Source organism: Polyergus mexicanus, unplaced genomic scaffold, assembly GCF_030449975.1.
Source record: "Polyergus mexicanus isolate NDT 795.1 unplaced genomic scaffold, iyPolMexi1.0 SCAF_11, whole genome shotgun sequence".
Lineage (NCBI taxonomy): Eukaryota > Metazoa > Arthropoda > Insecta > Hymenoptera > Formicidae > Polyergus > Polyergus mexicanus.
The window spans coordinates 2827450-2845458 of record NW_027223331.1 but is presented as its reverse complement, the minus strand read 5'-3'; the positions used below and the strand labels follow the sequence as shown (position 1 = coordinate 2845458).

Here is an 18009-nt window from a genome sequence, read left to right as displayed (position 1 = left end):
GTAGAATGTCAGTGATATTCTCAATCTCATCATTCGACTCTACTCTCATATCTCGTTCAAGTTTTATATTTTAATTCTAATTTTTTTTTTAATTTTTAATTCTAACGGTAAAGATCTTTAAACTGACACGGGGTGTTCAATTCCACGCGACGATAGACATGAATTTGTAGCCATGGGAAGAAAAGTCACGCACCTGTGTTGATTTTATCGTGAAAAACAAGTATATATAATCGATTGTTTATTCATTACATTATAAATGATACGACGTGGCGGACATATATAACTATGTTTTTTTTTCTTTCTCCTTTTTGTGTTACGGATGCGCGCAGGTGGAAATTGCGTTCGGTGAAATAGCAGCGGTAAATCAAAGTTTATTCGTCGCGTAAATCGCAAACACACGTGGCGAAGTAGCGTCATCAAGCGGATGACAATGCTGTTCAACAAATTGTGCGCGCATATGGGATTTGGGAGTAAATACTACGTATATATACACGATTGTGCATGAGATACCATGGACCGGTAGAATGCATAATCAACATCGTATTATATTTGCGTTATGTTTCTAATGAAATTACAAACAAGATACGCCCATTATTTTCTCGTCGCATTAATAATAATTCATCTCAATTTCCACATGTTGTAAAAACAAATCAAATATCTTTATTTAATCACTCTAATTATATTGATAATGTATTACAATGCACTTTGTGTTATATTTTTTTTAAATTATTCTCACATTCTTAATGTTTGTTCTTTTAATCATATTGTTTAGTAGTGTATCCATTGTTATTATATACAAATATTATGGTAAAATAATTGAAGATGCTACGTTAATTTTAAAACTTGATTTTTTTTTTTCTATTTCGTTATCGTAAATAATTGATGTCCCGCACGTACTATCGAGATTTTTTAAATTATTTCAAATTTAATTGTTTGATTGTGTAATATATTCGGAGGGTACACATTTTCTGTGATAAATCAATATTAGATTTGTATGTATTCTTAGTTGCAAATAGATGGAGAATAAGCAAAGAAAGGCAGAAAATTGAAATATTGCAAATTTAACTTAATAACAAATTAAATGTATCTTTGGTCACGAGTAACACGCTTTGATGTAATTTATTGGAATTAGCAGCACTAATGTTACATAGAACAAGTAACTTTAATAATTTGACTCAATGTAACGTCACGCGATGGATAGGGTGATCGAGTTCACGAACGAAGCGAGCAACTTTGACCGAAATATTGGATCGACTCAGACATGTGTGATTGTGCCTTTACAATTCGAAAATGTCGATACATCGAGAGGTTTTTAGAGGCTGAAAATCCGTAGATCTCGATAACACATGTACGAAAAAATTCAATCTCGTAAGATCCATTTCGTCAGACCTCGTATCAGATACGCATCGGATACGCATCAGCACGTAAGAAAAAGCTAAGGAAGGGCCGTCTCTCAATAAACTTTGTAATGAACAGATACCGCCTTTGTTTGCAACCGGCCGTCCTTCATGAATTTTCTTACATAAGTGCTGCGCGTTCGAGCGTATTCTATAAGCGTTCATTTATTATATCTAACACGCTTAATATATATTTAATAATTATTATCTTTTTATCATAAAAGGTAATAATTTGATCGTGAAATATTCAATGATTTCAAACGGTATGTATCGCCATTGTTCGTCTTGCCGCTTTTATCGTGTCTGCACTTTGAGAGGGGTTTGTTCTCTAGGGGAACATTGAGTGATTACAATAAAATAATTGATTTATTACATTATTTGTTGCGTAATTCATAACTAAAAACTAATGAAGAAGCGTTGCCAAATATTAATGACTTTATAATAAATAATTTTATATAATCTTATCTAATGTTTCACTTTTTTTTAGATTTTTGAGAAATTATTACACTGATCAAATTAATCGATATATATTCCATTTTATCATTGTGTGTGTGTGTGCGTGTGTGTATATGTGTGTGTGTGTGTAAGAAATAAAAATAAAAATAATAAAAATGTCAATATTCTGATTGTGCTATCATTTATTATGAAAGATGAAGTTATTTGAATTTCGAGTTACACAATCAGAAGTCGCTTTTGATTTCTCCAATATATCATTTTGAGAAATATATATAATTTGCATGACAAATTTATCAATAAATATATCAAGACTCTCGCGATTTTTAACACATGATAATGTCGCTGCGTTGAGAAAATATATAAAATTGTCGGATATATAAGAATAGAAAAATCGCATTGAATAATGTTAACGAATTCGTGTCGTGCAACGACCACGCTCTTAATGAAGGCAATACAATTAGTATGCGCGACAATGGAAGAGATCATTGGCGGCGGGAAGAAACGAATCTCTTCCGGATCTATCTCCCTCGCGAATCGCATTTTCAGCGTTCCAGTGCGCAAAATATGCGCATGCTTTATAAAGGCCGATGAAATGTGTGAATTTAATTTTGCGGTGCCTCGGGCGCATAAATATGCATCACTCCTACGCGCTGATTTATGCGCGATTACGCATTTACTGAGGCGGGGACGGATTCCGCTGACCGAGAACGGTCAGCGATTTCGAAATTATTGGGTATAGAAGAGAGCGAGAGAAAAAGAGAGAGAAAGAGAGTGAGGAGACATAAAAGTCGAGAAAACTTTAATTGATAGCCAGGCCCTTCCGATAATCCGATCGAATCGATTCGTCTTGCCGCATCCGCGCTTCAATAAATTCAGAATCATAGTTATTTTGCACTGTATACTGAGAATTTTCAAACGATATAGTCCCTTTTTTCCCTTTTTTCCGTTATAGAAAAGCCAGAGGACAGATCTTTTTTATATATACTCCTATTCTTTTCTTTTATATTATATATATATCCTTGTATTAAATATTTTATTATATTTATTACATTTTACTATATTAAACATTTAATTATATTTATTACATTTTACTATATTAAACATTTATATTGTATATATTATTAAATGTATATTTTATATAGTATTAATTTAATCATTACGCTAGATATGTTTCAGGAATTTAATTACTCTGATGCGAATATTTGTTTCGAAGTTTTGTTTTCCTGGAAAGATTTTGCAAAAATTAACTCAATAATATATGATAAAAGTGGCAAAATTAATTATAGTTAATTATAATATTTATTTAATTATAATTAATTGTCTCGTTAAATACATGGGAATTTATAATGTATATTCGATAATTGATATTTTAATTTCTGTTGTAAATAATTTCGCAGAACTTGGTGATATCTTTTCTCTCGGAGCACGTACGACGACCATGAAAGTTAATCAAGCGGTCCGACACATCGGGCGTTAAATTAATCCCCGCGTGTTGTGTGCGGGATCCGTGAGAGATTGTAACCAACCACTACGGCTGATTGATACAAATTGACATCAATTTCCTTCAATTTGCGAGGAATCGCGAAATTTTAGAGATATTAGGCGACATCTGTCGACGGTTGCGATGCGTCTCTTCGACGATTACGGGCCAGTTATACACGATCGATAACTGGCCATCGTCGGTAAACTCGGAGAGATGTCATTTCGAAATGTGTAGATAGGTGGCGTGTCGGCTATATCTTTTTGGCGGTGATACTTGTGCGCGATTTTCTAAACGTTACTGTTTCTATTAAATTCATAGATTTTTGTGCTGCATCGATTGATGAAATTGCATGAAATTGTAAGTTTAAGTGTCTAAAGTTTCCAGATGAAAAATTTAATCCTTTTTACTCTCTCATTCATTTTAATAACATATGTAGCGTGTGTAGTCTCATTGTGCAATTAGGTTACTTCTACTTCCTACACTTACAGTTAAAGATCAACGATTAGCTAAACATAAAGATTCAATGTTATTTTTATACGTACAAAGTCACACAGATACCGAATATAAATTAAAAATACATGTATTAATTTATGTTCTTTTTTCAGATGCCGGATCTGAACAACCTCGATGAAAAGGTGAGTCTATTATTACATCATAGTAATACACAAGATAACCGCCTGGAGTAAAAAAGGAACGCAATTCATTATTTGCTTAGAGGTGAGAATTATCATATAGACATTGATACAATTTACTTCTATAATAATACTATAATAATTGACGTGCATAGTCGATGATATAGACAAAAAAAATCTACATTTATAAAAGAAGTATTTGATAGATGATGACAATTATAACAAAACGATGTTGTGTTATGCATAGATTAAAAAAGTTAAATATAGACGAAGAACATTTCATAGATATATAAAGATTACCGACACTGCTAATTGTGCACGGAAAATTACGTATCTACGTGACTATTATCATAAAGTGGTGAGTCAACGCGATGCAAATAATGAAAATGCAAAAAAAAAAAAAACTTTAATGACGCCGACATATCTCCGCTGTCTATCTTATCTATTGCCTTTTATTCGACATTGCCGCTAATAATATCTTAATTAATTATAATATAATAAATAGATATGATTCACTTTTTAATCTTCCTGATTTATACATTGTGTGCGATACATTTTAACTTGTCGAAACATTACCATACATGAAAGCTCATTATCGATTCGTTAATATTGAGTTTCGAACGATACTCTATTGCTTTTTCATATTAAACTTTTACATATATATAGTATTATAATTATTTCCAATGCATTATATAACTTAATATTATATCGCGACATATAAAAGTATACAAAGAAAAAAATTAGTTTTTTTTTTAAATTTTTAAAAATATGTTTACTATTGTATTATATTTTATTATATTTATTTTATTATTATTATTTTCTAATTTTATTTTCTAATTATTTTATTACGTACTCTAATATATATATATATATATATTTTTTTTTATATTATTTATTTTATTATATTTATTATTATATTGGTTATATATTTTATTCATCTTTTTTTAAACTCTTTTAAAAAGATTGTATAAACTTTTCGCTCGACGAAACCAACTTTATTTTTATTAAAAAAATTAAACTTGCGAATGCAAAGAGGTAACATCAATCCGCGTCAAGAATTATAAAGTATCTGGCAAGCGTCTTATTTATTTTTTGTTTGAATGTATTTTTAACGCATGTAATAATGTGTGAAAATAAAATCTCACGCTGTAGAATACGATTTAATATCGTGCGTAGGAGATAATCGTTCTTCTTAATTGGTATAATAAAAGTAATTTCGCACGAATTTTTAAGAGAATATATAATAAATATATATTATGAAAAAGAGTTGCGAAAAGTTCAGAGTCTTAAATTAATCGTATCAATTAAGAGACTCGCGCCTTCTTTTATTCATTTCCCCAGTCTTTATTAGAACCGTCGCGACCGCACGTAATCGTCGTCATGCTTGTCGTTACGTAATTCGACTCGAAGAACGATTCTCTTCAATTTTAACCGCGACGCTACTCATTATCCAATCGCATAGGTCGTCGAACCTCTCGTCGTCGAAAATGGCGCGCGTTTATTTGCCCGGGGTTCGATTCTCGTATTTTCGCACATGGATTTATATTCGGTGGCAGATTTACGTAGAGGATAGACGGGAAGGGGATTCGCTTAGCGAGAGAATCACATGCGCGTAATTTCGCGCATATTCCAGTTACGATCTTCGTACGATCATTGCTACCGCTCGTTGTTCGTATATACACCGGGTAGCATTAACGACTGTATTCTCTTTTGACATGCAAATGAAGCCGCGTAGCATTCAAATTGTAGCCGCGTACAGTTGCACGCGGTACGACTTTTGTAGAAAGCACGTTGCGTTAACGTGGGGCGCGCGATAACGCGGCTTTATCAGATCGCATCTCGTCGCGGGTTGCACAGGATCCGCGTGAAAGGGAGAAGTAATGATTCATGTAATTCTGTTAAATTTACATTGGGAACGCGAATGGGAGAATTGTAATCTTCTACGTAAGTGAAGCGGGAATTTTACCTCACGCGGTGTAACTAGTCCGTTCTTACGCGAAGCGGGGATTAAGATATGAATAGAATCGGATAAGTAATCGTCAGAATTAATAGTATATACGTAGTGTAAATAGAAACGATAATCTATGAATATGTAAAACTATGATTCTCCAGTGAGTGAGTAATGTAGGTAGACACGCGTGATATTAAAGGCGATCATCCGCTGCTTATCTACTTAAACCGCGTATCGGGCTGATTTATATTTATCGGATAATTTAGATATTCTACCGGCAGAGATTAGTGTCCGGGGTGAACATTTCAATAGTGTCCGCGGTGTCTGTTGCATTTGCAGGTGCAAAGTGTCGTTCGCTAACGAGGTCGTCGATCGTTCGCTGTCCGATCGAATACTTTCGCACGCACTCGGTTCGCAACGCGCTCTTCGCGAAATCGGGATTAATCTATCATATCTTGATAATTAAAGAAAAAAAAATATAATGTGTTACGCGTACTACAAATTGCCATAATTGTCATACAGATAATAGGCGTATTTGATGTATGTAGCAAAGTTGAACAAAAATATCGAAATGTGGATAATTATGAAGGAATCGATTTATAAAAGACACAAATTTTGCAAATTGCACTTTAGACGATAAATCGTATCAATCTTGTTCTTCGATCAATTTTATGTGAACTTTAATTAAATTTATTTGGTTGATACAATTGATATTTAATACTGAAACCTTAAAATCATGGATAAATATGATATGCGGTCAAATTTCGCTGATGGAAAGAAACCGATTCAATTTTCAGAAATATAGGTGTCGAAAAAATCGAAGAGATTTGTTGATCTGTTTTAAAGAGTCTCTCTCTCTCTCTCTCTCTCTCTCTCTATATATATATATATATATATATATATATATATATATATATATATATCCCTCTCGCGCGATATTATTGTTTCCGTAATTAATTACCGATAAATCATTAAATGTATATAATGAATTCTCGTAACATTATGTTTTATCATTATTCCTCGTCTCTCATATAAATTATTTGCGTATCCTAATAGCGTGAAACTCGAGTGAGCATCGTGAGACGAGGTTATTCACTTCTGTGCGCAGTAAAGTCGTTATGGAAGTTTAGGAGAACATGCCACACGTACTTCGCACGCTTTGCATAAACTGCAGTCTCTCTAATGTATTTCTAATGTTCTCGTGTAAATGGTTATTTTTAACGATGCGAGCAACAAGTCAACACTTTTAGCTCGATAGTAGTAAGATCACTGTACGCGGCATTTAAATTACCAAGAAATTACCAAGAAATTGCCATTACCGTCTCTCATGTTGCGGAAAGAAAAATTGCGCATTTTATTCTGATTTAAATTTTTTACTATAAAATATATTATCTCAGATATATGTATATTTGGTCTCCCTTTCGAACATTTAAGGTGGAATCGATGATTTTTCGTCGATTTGAAATTAACAATGCTGAGCGAAAACTTCGCACGTTGTTGCGTAACAATCTTGTTTTCAATCGCGAGATGTGGAGTCGCTACGTAACAGAGAGAGACCGGTTTTGAACTTTCGAACTCGGTTCGAATTAGCGTTAGCTTAGAGGCCATTATTTTATTGTATTATTGCCGATCTAATATCAACGCGGAAGTAACTTTGTATCGCCGTTGCGTAACGGTTTGTTTTCGATCGAGAATTTTGGGACGAAATCGTTATACGAAGGGGGAAGTGAAAATTCGACTCTCGCACATTTCCGAGGATAGAATAAGTTTGCAATTCTCCTCGCTGGCTCTTGAAAGCCGCACCTTAACGTCGATTTAATGTCTCGAAGCGGGAATAATTTATCTCGCCATTGCGCAAACGATTTGTTTTCAAGCTTGGGGTGGGATTGCTTGCTATATGACAGATAAAGAGAGAGAGAGAGAGAGAGAGAGAGAAAAAACCTGGTTCTCGGTATAAATGCGACGCATTCACTTGGCCGTAGGTGAGCCTTTTAGAGATTAAGAAAATATCTGTGTGTCATCCGTGATCAGTTGCCATCATCGTCGAGCTTGCCAGATACTCGTGTTGTTGTAAACAGGATGGAATTCGCACATACATATTTAAGTTGACGCGAGCTTATCGAGGTCGCGGGCTTAATTTTCGCCCGGGGATTTCAATCCTCTCCGAAGAGTAAAAGCACTCTCGCACACTCTTTTCGGTGAAAGTATATTCAGACGGTGGGCATAGCGAAGAATCGATCAATTGGGTTAACGACTTTTCGAGTATATTCGCCACCTCGAGGATTAACTGAGACAATTATGACGAGTAAATATCGCGTTCAAATAATACCCGACAATAAAATTGATGCTTATCACTTTTTAACGACCTTGTAACGACGTGCAAATAGTCATAATAGTCAGATGGATGGCATTATTTTTTTGATAATATCACTATTGCTCTCGTGCTATGATGATATAATTTATAGTTATTATTTTTTATTATTTCTATAGTTATTATTTTTTATGACTTTGTCATGGCGCGAATTAATATTTATCAATAAATGACAGCTAACAACTGTTAATAATTTACATCTATAAAATGATTATTCATTTTTTAGATATATGATGAACATTTTTATATTATTTGAGTCGATGTATAATTTAATAATTATTATTTTTTAAGAATTTTTTGTCATAATCGACTCGATGAATTAAACGGAAATTTATCAATAGGAGAATATAAATAGTGAGAGAAAAAACACATTACTTACACGAAAAAAACATGATTTCTCTATTTTGCTATAATTAATTCCATGTTTTATTAAGGAATATATACATAATTGACGGTCGTAATTGACCTTCGAAGCGATTTGCATAAAATGTGTGTCATTAGACGTCCGTCCATTTAGCATAATAGATAATCGTTAATATGCGGAGATTACGACTTCCGCTCGTAGATATCGAAACGCGAAAACCCGACAGAGCCATTGTCGTTCGCCGTCGACGATGTCTGCTTTGAAATTCCCAAGCTCGCTTTCGCGCATTATGTGCAAATTCGCACGCACCCAATACGCGTCGGCCGTTTACAACGGCCATCATTTACAATTTGCGGTCGTGCTCGTTGTGGAGCGAATTAACCGTGTGACTCGCTTTTATACGCGTATAAATATTGTTCAAGGAGCTGCGCAATCCGCAATTTTTATTCGCAGTTTTTATTCTTCTACAGCGAGGGTTCCGATTTTTGTTTTCAGATTTGCAGCAGCTAAATTAGAGAATTACTTGTTACCATCATTTATATTTTGATTATTTTATAGTTCTTCTATATAGAGTAATTTAAAATCATTGCATGTTCTTTTAAGATACTTTATTACGAATTTAAACTCGACTTTTTTTTAACGAAAGTATTAATAATTTTCGAGCTACGAAACATTAATAAGATAAACGATTTAAAAAGAAAAAGTTTTTCACAAACTAAACTTTTGAAAAGCCAAAAAGATAAAACTACATTCTTCAATTAATTTCAAATGAAATTTACTTTATTGGAATAACAAAACACATTTTTTATTTAATTTCAGATAGAATTTATTTTTAATTTGAGGATTAAGTATAAATTTATAATAGGAGAAAATTTTAAATTTGCAATATATATATATATATATATATATAAATGATTTCATTCGATATTTTTGCTAAGGAGAAATCGACTTTTCAAATTGGCCAAAAAGAATCTGCCATTAAGAAGACATTCGGTGATTTCGAGATACCCTGTATATTCTCCCTCCGCATCCCTCATCTCAACTGCGTTATGAATATAATCGAAGAGAGAATTACCAAATCAAATGTAATTCCCTAAATTCTTACGTAATTCGAATTGTTACGTCAGAGATCTCGCGAGTATTTATGCGCGAAATTTAATATTACGGTAACGCGATATATTTCGCGATGTGCAAATAATATCACATCATGGATTCTCGACTTGCGTTAACCTCGGTGTGAGATTAGTGTCCCTGAACAACGCTATCGTATACGTATACATACGTAAATTCCGTAATAACTAGCGTACGTGTGTCGCACCTCGCGCGCGCGCGCGCGCGCGACGTATATGGCCGAGCTCGGTAAACAACAGTGGTTGCCAAATCGCGGCTATTAATAAAGTGGAAAATCATTTACGTAATGAAACGCGTTCAGCTATTTTGACGTAGAGTGACCGGCGGATATCGTCATGCGTTCGATATCGCATATCGGTTCGTTTATTTCGGCGAAATGTCATGTAGATTCTAGTCGGCGAAATCGATCAGAATGGTTAATTTCTCGTGGTTTGCACGTTGTAAGCGCGAATTTTAATCCAGAGAGAAACGACAGCATATAACAGATATAATTATCTCTAGTTTAGCTAATTGGTACTTGAAGAATTTGATAATTGTTGCGTTTTTCGCGAACCTTTCTCGAATCTTGAATTTTATTCAATCGTCGAATATTACGTCTTGTATATGGATTTTCTTCGAGTGAGGCAAACTGTAGCGTGCTGAGTAAAAGAGAATCATTAATTTCTCGTGTTGGAAAGAGTTAGTTTTAGAATTAGCGTTTATCTGGAACGACAGCCCATAACACATATGATTCCCTTTAGTTTAGCTAATTGGTACTTCGAGGACTCGATAATGTGTTACGGTTCTTACGGGCGCGCCTTTCGCGTATCTCCAACTCCTCGAATATTCAAGTTTACTTTGTCATGCGACGAAAGTAAATGGATATTTGCAGCAGACTGCACATTTTATTTGAAATGTGATTCTGTGATGGCTTTGTAAACAATTTTAGCGCTTTGCATAAATCTTTTATCATTTCTGCATGACTTATTATGCGTGTGTCTCGAGTGTTAAATAGAGATGAGAAGAGACGACCACTGTAAATTAACTTTCTCTCTTTCTCTCTCTGTTTATATTATATAATTAAAATTACAAAATTTATATAATATATAATTTCAATATATCGAATTGTCAATATATTGAATGATGTATATGTACAATATATTGTCTCAATATTATTCAATTATATATTGAAATTAATTATAATATAATTTCAATATAATGTTTATTAATTCTATAATTTATTAATTTCAATATAATCTCTATATCCGTTAATTTATATATGTTAAGGTGTTATATCAAGAATTTGAAGTAGATAAATTAATACAGTTTCCGATATATCAAACAGACGTTATGGTTGCGGATACAAATAAATTGACGCGATAATACTCAGGCTGGTCGTTAACCTTTCTAGTATATACACAAAGAGCTAGAAGAAAATTATATACTCTCTGCTACGATGACGCGTAATGCACGTCACCGTAACCTGGAATGATAATAATTCGATATGACGTGCAATGTGCGTCATTGCACTGACTGCAGAAAAGAACCTATGCATGCATATATTCGCATTACAAGCATTCGAACAAGAATGCTCAGAATTTTGTTTTTATCTTTTCTCGTGACACATTATAATAATACGCAAAAATCATTTTTTTGCCGTTCACTTTAGCCCACTTTACTCGTGCGTGTATGTCGAAAATATATTTTCAGCACAGAAAGTCAATAAGCACACTGATAACGCTAATTAGCATATGATCGTGCAGGATTTATAAATCCGCGTTACGCGATCTTATTTTATACGCGGCGCGCGTAAATAGCGTAGAATTTAAATGAACGAGGAAAGCCGAATTTGTGAAATCAAAAGCAGTGAATTAAATAAAGTCGTACATTGTGGCCCCTCTTGGATAAACGTTATTAAGCCAACGGTGATAAGTACAGAGTCGCCGGGATTAACGTCCAATTAACATTTCTCTGTAAATCTGTGCGCGCGAATGCCATTTGTCCATTAATAAATACGCTCGAATCGCCTCTCGAGCGTAACCATTCGATAGATAAATAATGTAACCGATGCGGGTTACGGGACCGAAGTTGTAACCGGTGGCGGGATACGTGCGTGTATGTTTCTATCTGGGTGTGTGCGTGTTATGTTCATCGCGTACACGTGACGTGGCCCGGTGTGATTTACATATAGCAATTAACCCTTTGCGGTCGTAGTGCGCGCTACGACGGGGATTTATGTGCCGAAGGGGTATATTACGAGGGACTTGCAAATCAAAGGGCAAGTGCCCCCCTCGCACGGTGAACGCGTGCACAAGAAGCTGATCGATTGATCCGTGACATCGTTTTGGACATCCTATCAGTATACAATTCATGTGCGGCAACTACCTTCGTTTTACATACTTCTCTACAGATACGTGGGCAACAAGATTTATCATAATTTGATTAGAAAGATTTCTTTTAGAACATAGATTTATTTCATTTTCAACGATACAGTGAACGCGTTTCTCTTATTATTTTTATCAGCTCGGTTCACAAGTTCGTGTATATTTACCAAGATAATCTTGCCTTTATCAATTTCTGACGCAGATGGGTTCTAGAAAGTTGCTAATAAGATAACAACAAATAATTAATAATGATGATGGAATACAAGTGATTAATTAAAAAATAGAGCGTGTGTATCTTATTCTTGAGAAAGAGAAAGAGAGAGAAATTGTCTTCTAAAATACTTACATAAATAACTTTTAATATAGTTGACTTTATAAACTTAATATTTAAATATATATATATATATATAGTAATTTATGTTCGTAAATTAATTTTATATATAAAAAAACTTTAAGAAAATTAGCAGTATATTTTAATCGCAGTTTTTATTTTTTAATTATATATAATGAGATTATATATAATAAGCGTTAGGATAACAAAAAAATTTATTGTTTATAGTTTCATAAGAAATTTAATGGGGTACTTTTGAGAAGTGTAAGTATTTTTATTAATCTACACGTAGAGATATTAAAAATAATTAAATTAAAAAATAAATCTCTTTAGGTTAAAGATATTTTTGTGCTATAATATTAAAACAATATTCTCGATTGAAATCACGATTCATTTGATTTACGCAATTATTTGTACGTGCCTTGTGCAAGAGCCCCAATTCTTACGTATCTAAAAAGAATGATATACTTTAATCATATCCGTGGATGGTGTCAATAAGCCTGATTTAATCGCTGTGCATGTCTGGTCGATAATTATCTCGATCTATGTAACGAGTCGCATTAGTCACTTTGGCCACATACACACACATACACACACACACACACACAAATAATTTAAAAAAAAAAAAAAAAAAAAATTACATCGTTGGCCTTCGGCGCCATCGTTGTTATCGTCCAAGATTCGATCTTATTAAATTCTTAAATTTTTAATCATTTCTGGAATTTACGAAACAAGAATTGTTATTAGTTAACAGCAGAATTAACAGCATATTTTTTAATTTTATTCGCTTTAGTCAAGAGCTATTATCATAGTATCTCGAAATTTTCGTAAACGAGGAATCGATCCAAAATTGATCGATGAAATTGTGGTTGAAAGGAGACACGATCTGAAACGGACACCCTGTACAAAATTCGTTCGAATAAACCGTGTTTCGATTCCATCGCTGAATCAGCATTGGACGACAGACAGGCAGCCGGCTTTCCTTCTCCTTTTGGAGCCTCTCGAGCGGCGCCAAAGTGGCAGAAGTATACCATGTGTCCGTTAGCGTCGAAACATTACACGTAAGATCGCGCAATCTTAGCACGTACGTTGCGAGAGAAAGAAACGCCGCCGGGTAAGATTTTTAATAGTCGGTTTTTCGTGAGATGACAAGTCAAGGACAAGCCATTTCACTCGTCAAGACCGTTAAATGGCCATTAAGCGGTATAAATGGAGTCGCGACAACGGATTAACACGAGATCGTGAAACTCCCGAATGGTTTTTGGGCGCGCCTGAAGCAAATGATCTATTTCCGCGTTTATTAGCGTTGCTTAAATCCCGGCACGTTAATACGAGGCGACTGCTGCTCGATGTTATTATGATTCCGCGAATAAAATAGGAACAAAAGACCGTTTTCAGCTAACGTGAAAGATAAATGAAAATTTAAATAAGATATCTCAGTTTGTTTAATGTTAATTTAATTAACATTAATGCATTACGCACCGAATTGGTCTTGTAACAAATAAAAAATATTCCTATTTTTGCTGAATTTTTGTTGACGATTATTAATCAAACATAAAAAACAGAGTCCATATTTCAAAAATGTTTTTCACTACTATATTTAAAAGTAACTAATTAAAACTAATTAATTTAAATATTAATCAAACCAATTTTATTTTGTTACATTGCATGGATAGTACAATAAAATATTTGAAGAAATATTATTTTCACGAATTTGTATGGATTTTATTTGTTTTCCTTTGATTTATGTTTCAAATGAATTTTTGTCTATATTTCATTAAATTATATTATTTTTTTTATAAATATATATACATGTAAATATTTTTTACATATTCGTATATGAATTATTTGCATGGAAAAGATTTTTAATAATCTAAAATTTGGAATATATTTACCATTGGGCGAGAAATATGTAGTGCTTTTGTATATACAGTATATATAAAAGACGGATTCGTGTAAATAGTAAACAAGATGTTTATCGCGACAAAGTTAGCTATTATTAAATTATCGCCTGACTTTACCTGACTAACAGTCGTAAAGATTATTCCGTCTCTCCAGTTATTATTGAATTAAAACACGTTTGCACTGTTCCCCCTTTTACCGGATGTAATTCTCACCGCTTGATATTTTTCTAACCATCTTTGCGTTTTATTACTTATCACTCATTAAAGTTGATAATCTGTTGTTATTATCGTGGGTCATTGTCCCGAAGTATAACGAAACGCTGCTATTCTACTTTGAGCCTATCGTTTCTTTCTCTCTCTCTCTCTATCTCTTTCTTTGGAGCGTGCATCGAGACACCGCGCTTAATATTCCAGCCCATCGCGCATTATTTCTATCAAGAGTGTTTGTTATCTCGACAGTGTGTATGCCGATGTTAGGCTGGAGAGATTATTTCGCGCGTCAATTCTCTCTCTGTGTACAATAGGCTAAAAATATTATAACATATTTAGAATATATAATATATATCTAATTTTAGAAGATTATAAAAGAGATTAGATAATGTGTGTTATATGTATAATGTATGAAAATATGTAAAATCACATGAACATTAAGTATGAAATTATGCAATAAATAATGAAATATAATATGCGTTATATGTTTTTGTTATTTATTGTATAATTTTACATTTATTATTCATGTAATGTTGTAATATCTTTTCACAATGTAGAATTTTTTAATAGATTTTAAAATACATAGGATTATAGTTAACACTTTTGACATAACGTATTGTGTCACGAATTTACTTTTTTATTCCATAAAATATAAAACGAGAAATAAAGAAGAAAAAAAATAATATTCGCATATATATAGGATTGTATTTCGATATTATATAGATTTCATCTCTTGAAATTGCTTTAGCCTTAAAATCGTCGCGTTAGCACAATATATTTCATCAATTTTCAATTGATTCGATGTTTCGTCGCGTTTTTGTGGGATCGTTTTTTTTTACGCTGACAATTTCAAAAAGCGCTCGTCGGTGGAAGCATTATGTGATGCAATCGCGAAATCACGTTTACGGCACGTGATGACGGTGTTGTGGGATCCATTGTAATCTCCGCCGATGCCAGAAATCAGAAATTGGGAATCGTTCGTAGGCGCGATATCTGACTGGAGATTCTTTAAATAATTCCAACGAAACGAAACGAAACGTAACGCGACGCCACGTGTTGACCCTCTCACATGGCCGAGGAAATAGGTCTATTAAAAGTCAGTCGCGACTGAGTTTCAAACAAAGCGCCGGCTACTCGCTGGAGGCTATTGAGTATGAATCACGAGAACTATTCACGCTATATTAGGGTAGTTTTTTTAAAATTTCGACACACAGCAGCGTTCTATAACAATAGAAGGGAATTAATTAAAACAGCTGTGCATAGATTTATGACTGTAATTTTTATTTAAATTTTATCTAAGTTCATATAATTTTTTTTTAATTTATTATGTATATCCGCATGTATATATCAGGTTATATAGCAATGATAGATTCATGTATTTAAGTAATGATAGATTTTCTTAACATATTTATTTGACGATTCAAATTGACTATCACTATTGATATCGTCATCGCCGCGATTGTTCGTCGTAATTGTCGTCTGCTTCGTTCCAACGCGAGCACGCGATATTTCGTATTCAAACGGACTTTTTGATATTCATTTGTGCTTGGTTATCTCCGTGCGGTTATCGAGCGGCGCTTTTCCTTTTGTTTTTTCACAAATCATCATTAAAAGCATGCCGCCTCTTCTCGAGCGGCGCCGTCGCCGACCTTCCTCCAGCGTACGTGCACAATCCGTTATCATCGTTTTGCTTGTTTTTGGTACGGAGATGATAAGAGGATGACGCGTGACAGCTCTCTCTCTCTCTCACTCTCGCTCTTTCTTATTCTTTCACTTGCGCGTACATATGTGTATATAAACCAGAGGTGGGCAAAATAGTGTTTGAAATATCGAGAAAAAAATGTCATATTTATATGTAAAAAAGTTACTTTATTTCCTAGATTAAAAAAATTGCTTATTGTGAGTATAATAATTCATATCTGTATTAATTAAAATTTTATTTCAAATATTTAGTATATATATTACAAAAATTAAAATTTGTATTTTTTTTTACATATGTAAAGAGACTTCCAGTAATTATGTTTCTCATTGTATATGCGGTACAAGAATTGGATATAATTTATTCTAATTTTATTCTATTTATTTCTCTCTCATGGGTTATATTCCTTAGACCCTGTTTTGACTCAGATTTCGTTAAATTATATTAGCTGTTTCTATATAAATTAGCATTTGAAAAGAAAATGAATATACTTTTATATGTATGTGTAAAATTTTTGAAAATCTTTATTAGAAATATGTTAAGCATGTACGATATAATTGGCCAATTCATCTACATCTACAACATGCTAGAATCGATGTATTTGCGATTTTCGTTCTTAATTTCATTCGCAATTTGAAGTTATGACTATAATTTATCTGAGTTTATTATAGTCTAATTTATCATTCACCCCAAACTGATTTTTTGCTGTATTGGCAGCTTGATAAAATCGCACAAAATTGCGAGAAGGGTTTTTTGGATGAAGTTCATAACTTCTTTTCCTCTCATTTTAAAACAAGTAATATAGATTTGTGTAGTTCGTTACTACATGCAATATTACGTAAAGATTTATAAATAGACGGTTTATATTTCATAGTTTTACGCTTGAGACGATAACTTTTATATAATTGGTAGAAACGAGTTTCGTATTTACATTCTACGTTAGAAAATCAAATAAAAACACTTGGCACAAAAATTAAAGTTCCATTCTTTCTATACGCGTAAATATTTTTCGTTAAGATTTTCATTTTTTGATTTTTATCTACAAAAAAAAAACATATATACATATAATCGAAATCAATGTATCAAAATTATTCTTATTTATATTTATCAAGAGTCTTAAATCTTTGCAAGTTTGTGTTATCATCCATTCGGCGCAAATAGAACCACGTAGACAGCCGGGGACGAATCGGCAAAGGAGAGAAATGTAAAGGAGAAAGAGAGAAAGAGACGGAAAAAAAAACAATACACTTGCATGCCGATGGCTCGTTCATTGCGCTCCTATCGCGCAAGGGGATTCGACGATTTATTGACTGTGTCTGATAAGTAAGGCGAGTAAGCTACGAGGACCGCGCGAGTGAAAACGTCCGTTGTAGGAACGAACGAGTCAATTTTTCGGACGAAAAAAAAAAAATTGCGCGTTTCGCGATTATCCGAGACTAATTCTATTATAGTCGAATTATTCTAATCAAACGGCTGCTATTGTTCGTTGTGTACTTTGTGGCCGCTCCTATCTTAAGATAGAACAATATGTCTTTCTTTTTTTTTCGTTTAATATTTACGTGCTATCAACAATGGAAACCTTGATTCAGAAAAAATTAATTTAAGATTTTTATTTCTCGAAATATTTTTAGAAACAATTGTTATTTTAAAAACGTTGCTTTAAAAAAAGACATTAAAAATTTTCATCTCGCAGAATGGAGACATTGCAAATAACTTT

At 33.3% G+C, this 18009-nt stretch overlaps 1 protein-coding gene across 3 annotated transcripts in view; it reads left to right on the top strand.

Annotated features, from left to right (window-relative positions):
• Sesn (Sestrin) overlaps positions 1-18009 on the top strand; it is a 171278-nt gene that overhangs the window by 59519 nt on the left and 93750 nt on the right. For all 3 annotated transcript variants that reach the window (XM_070304143.1, XM_070304141.1, XM_070304142.1), the window contains exon 5: positions 3942-3971. In XM_070304143.1, coding sequence (XP_070160244.1) covers positions 3942-3971 — 30 coding nt within the window. The remainder of the gene's footprint in view (positions 1-3941; positions 3972-18009) is intronic.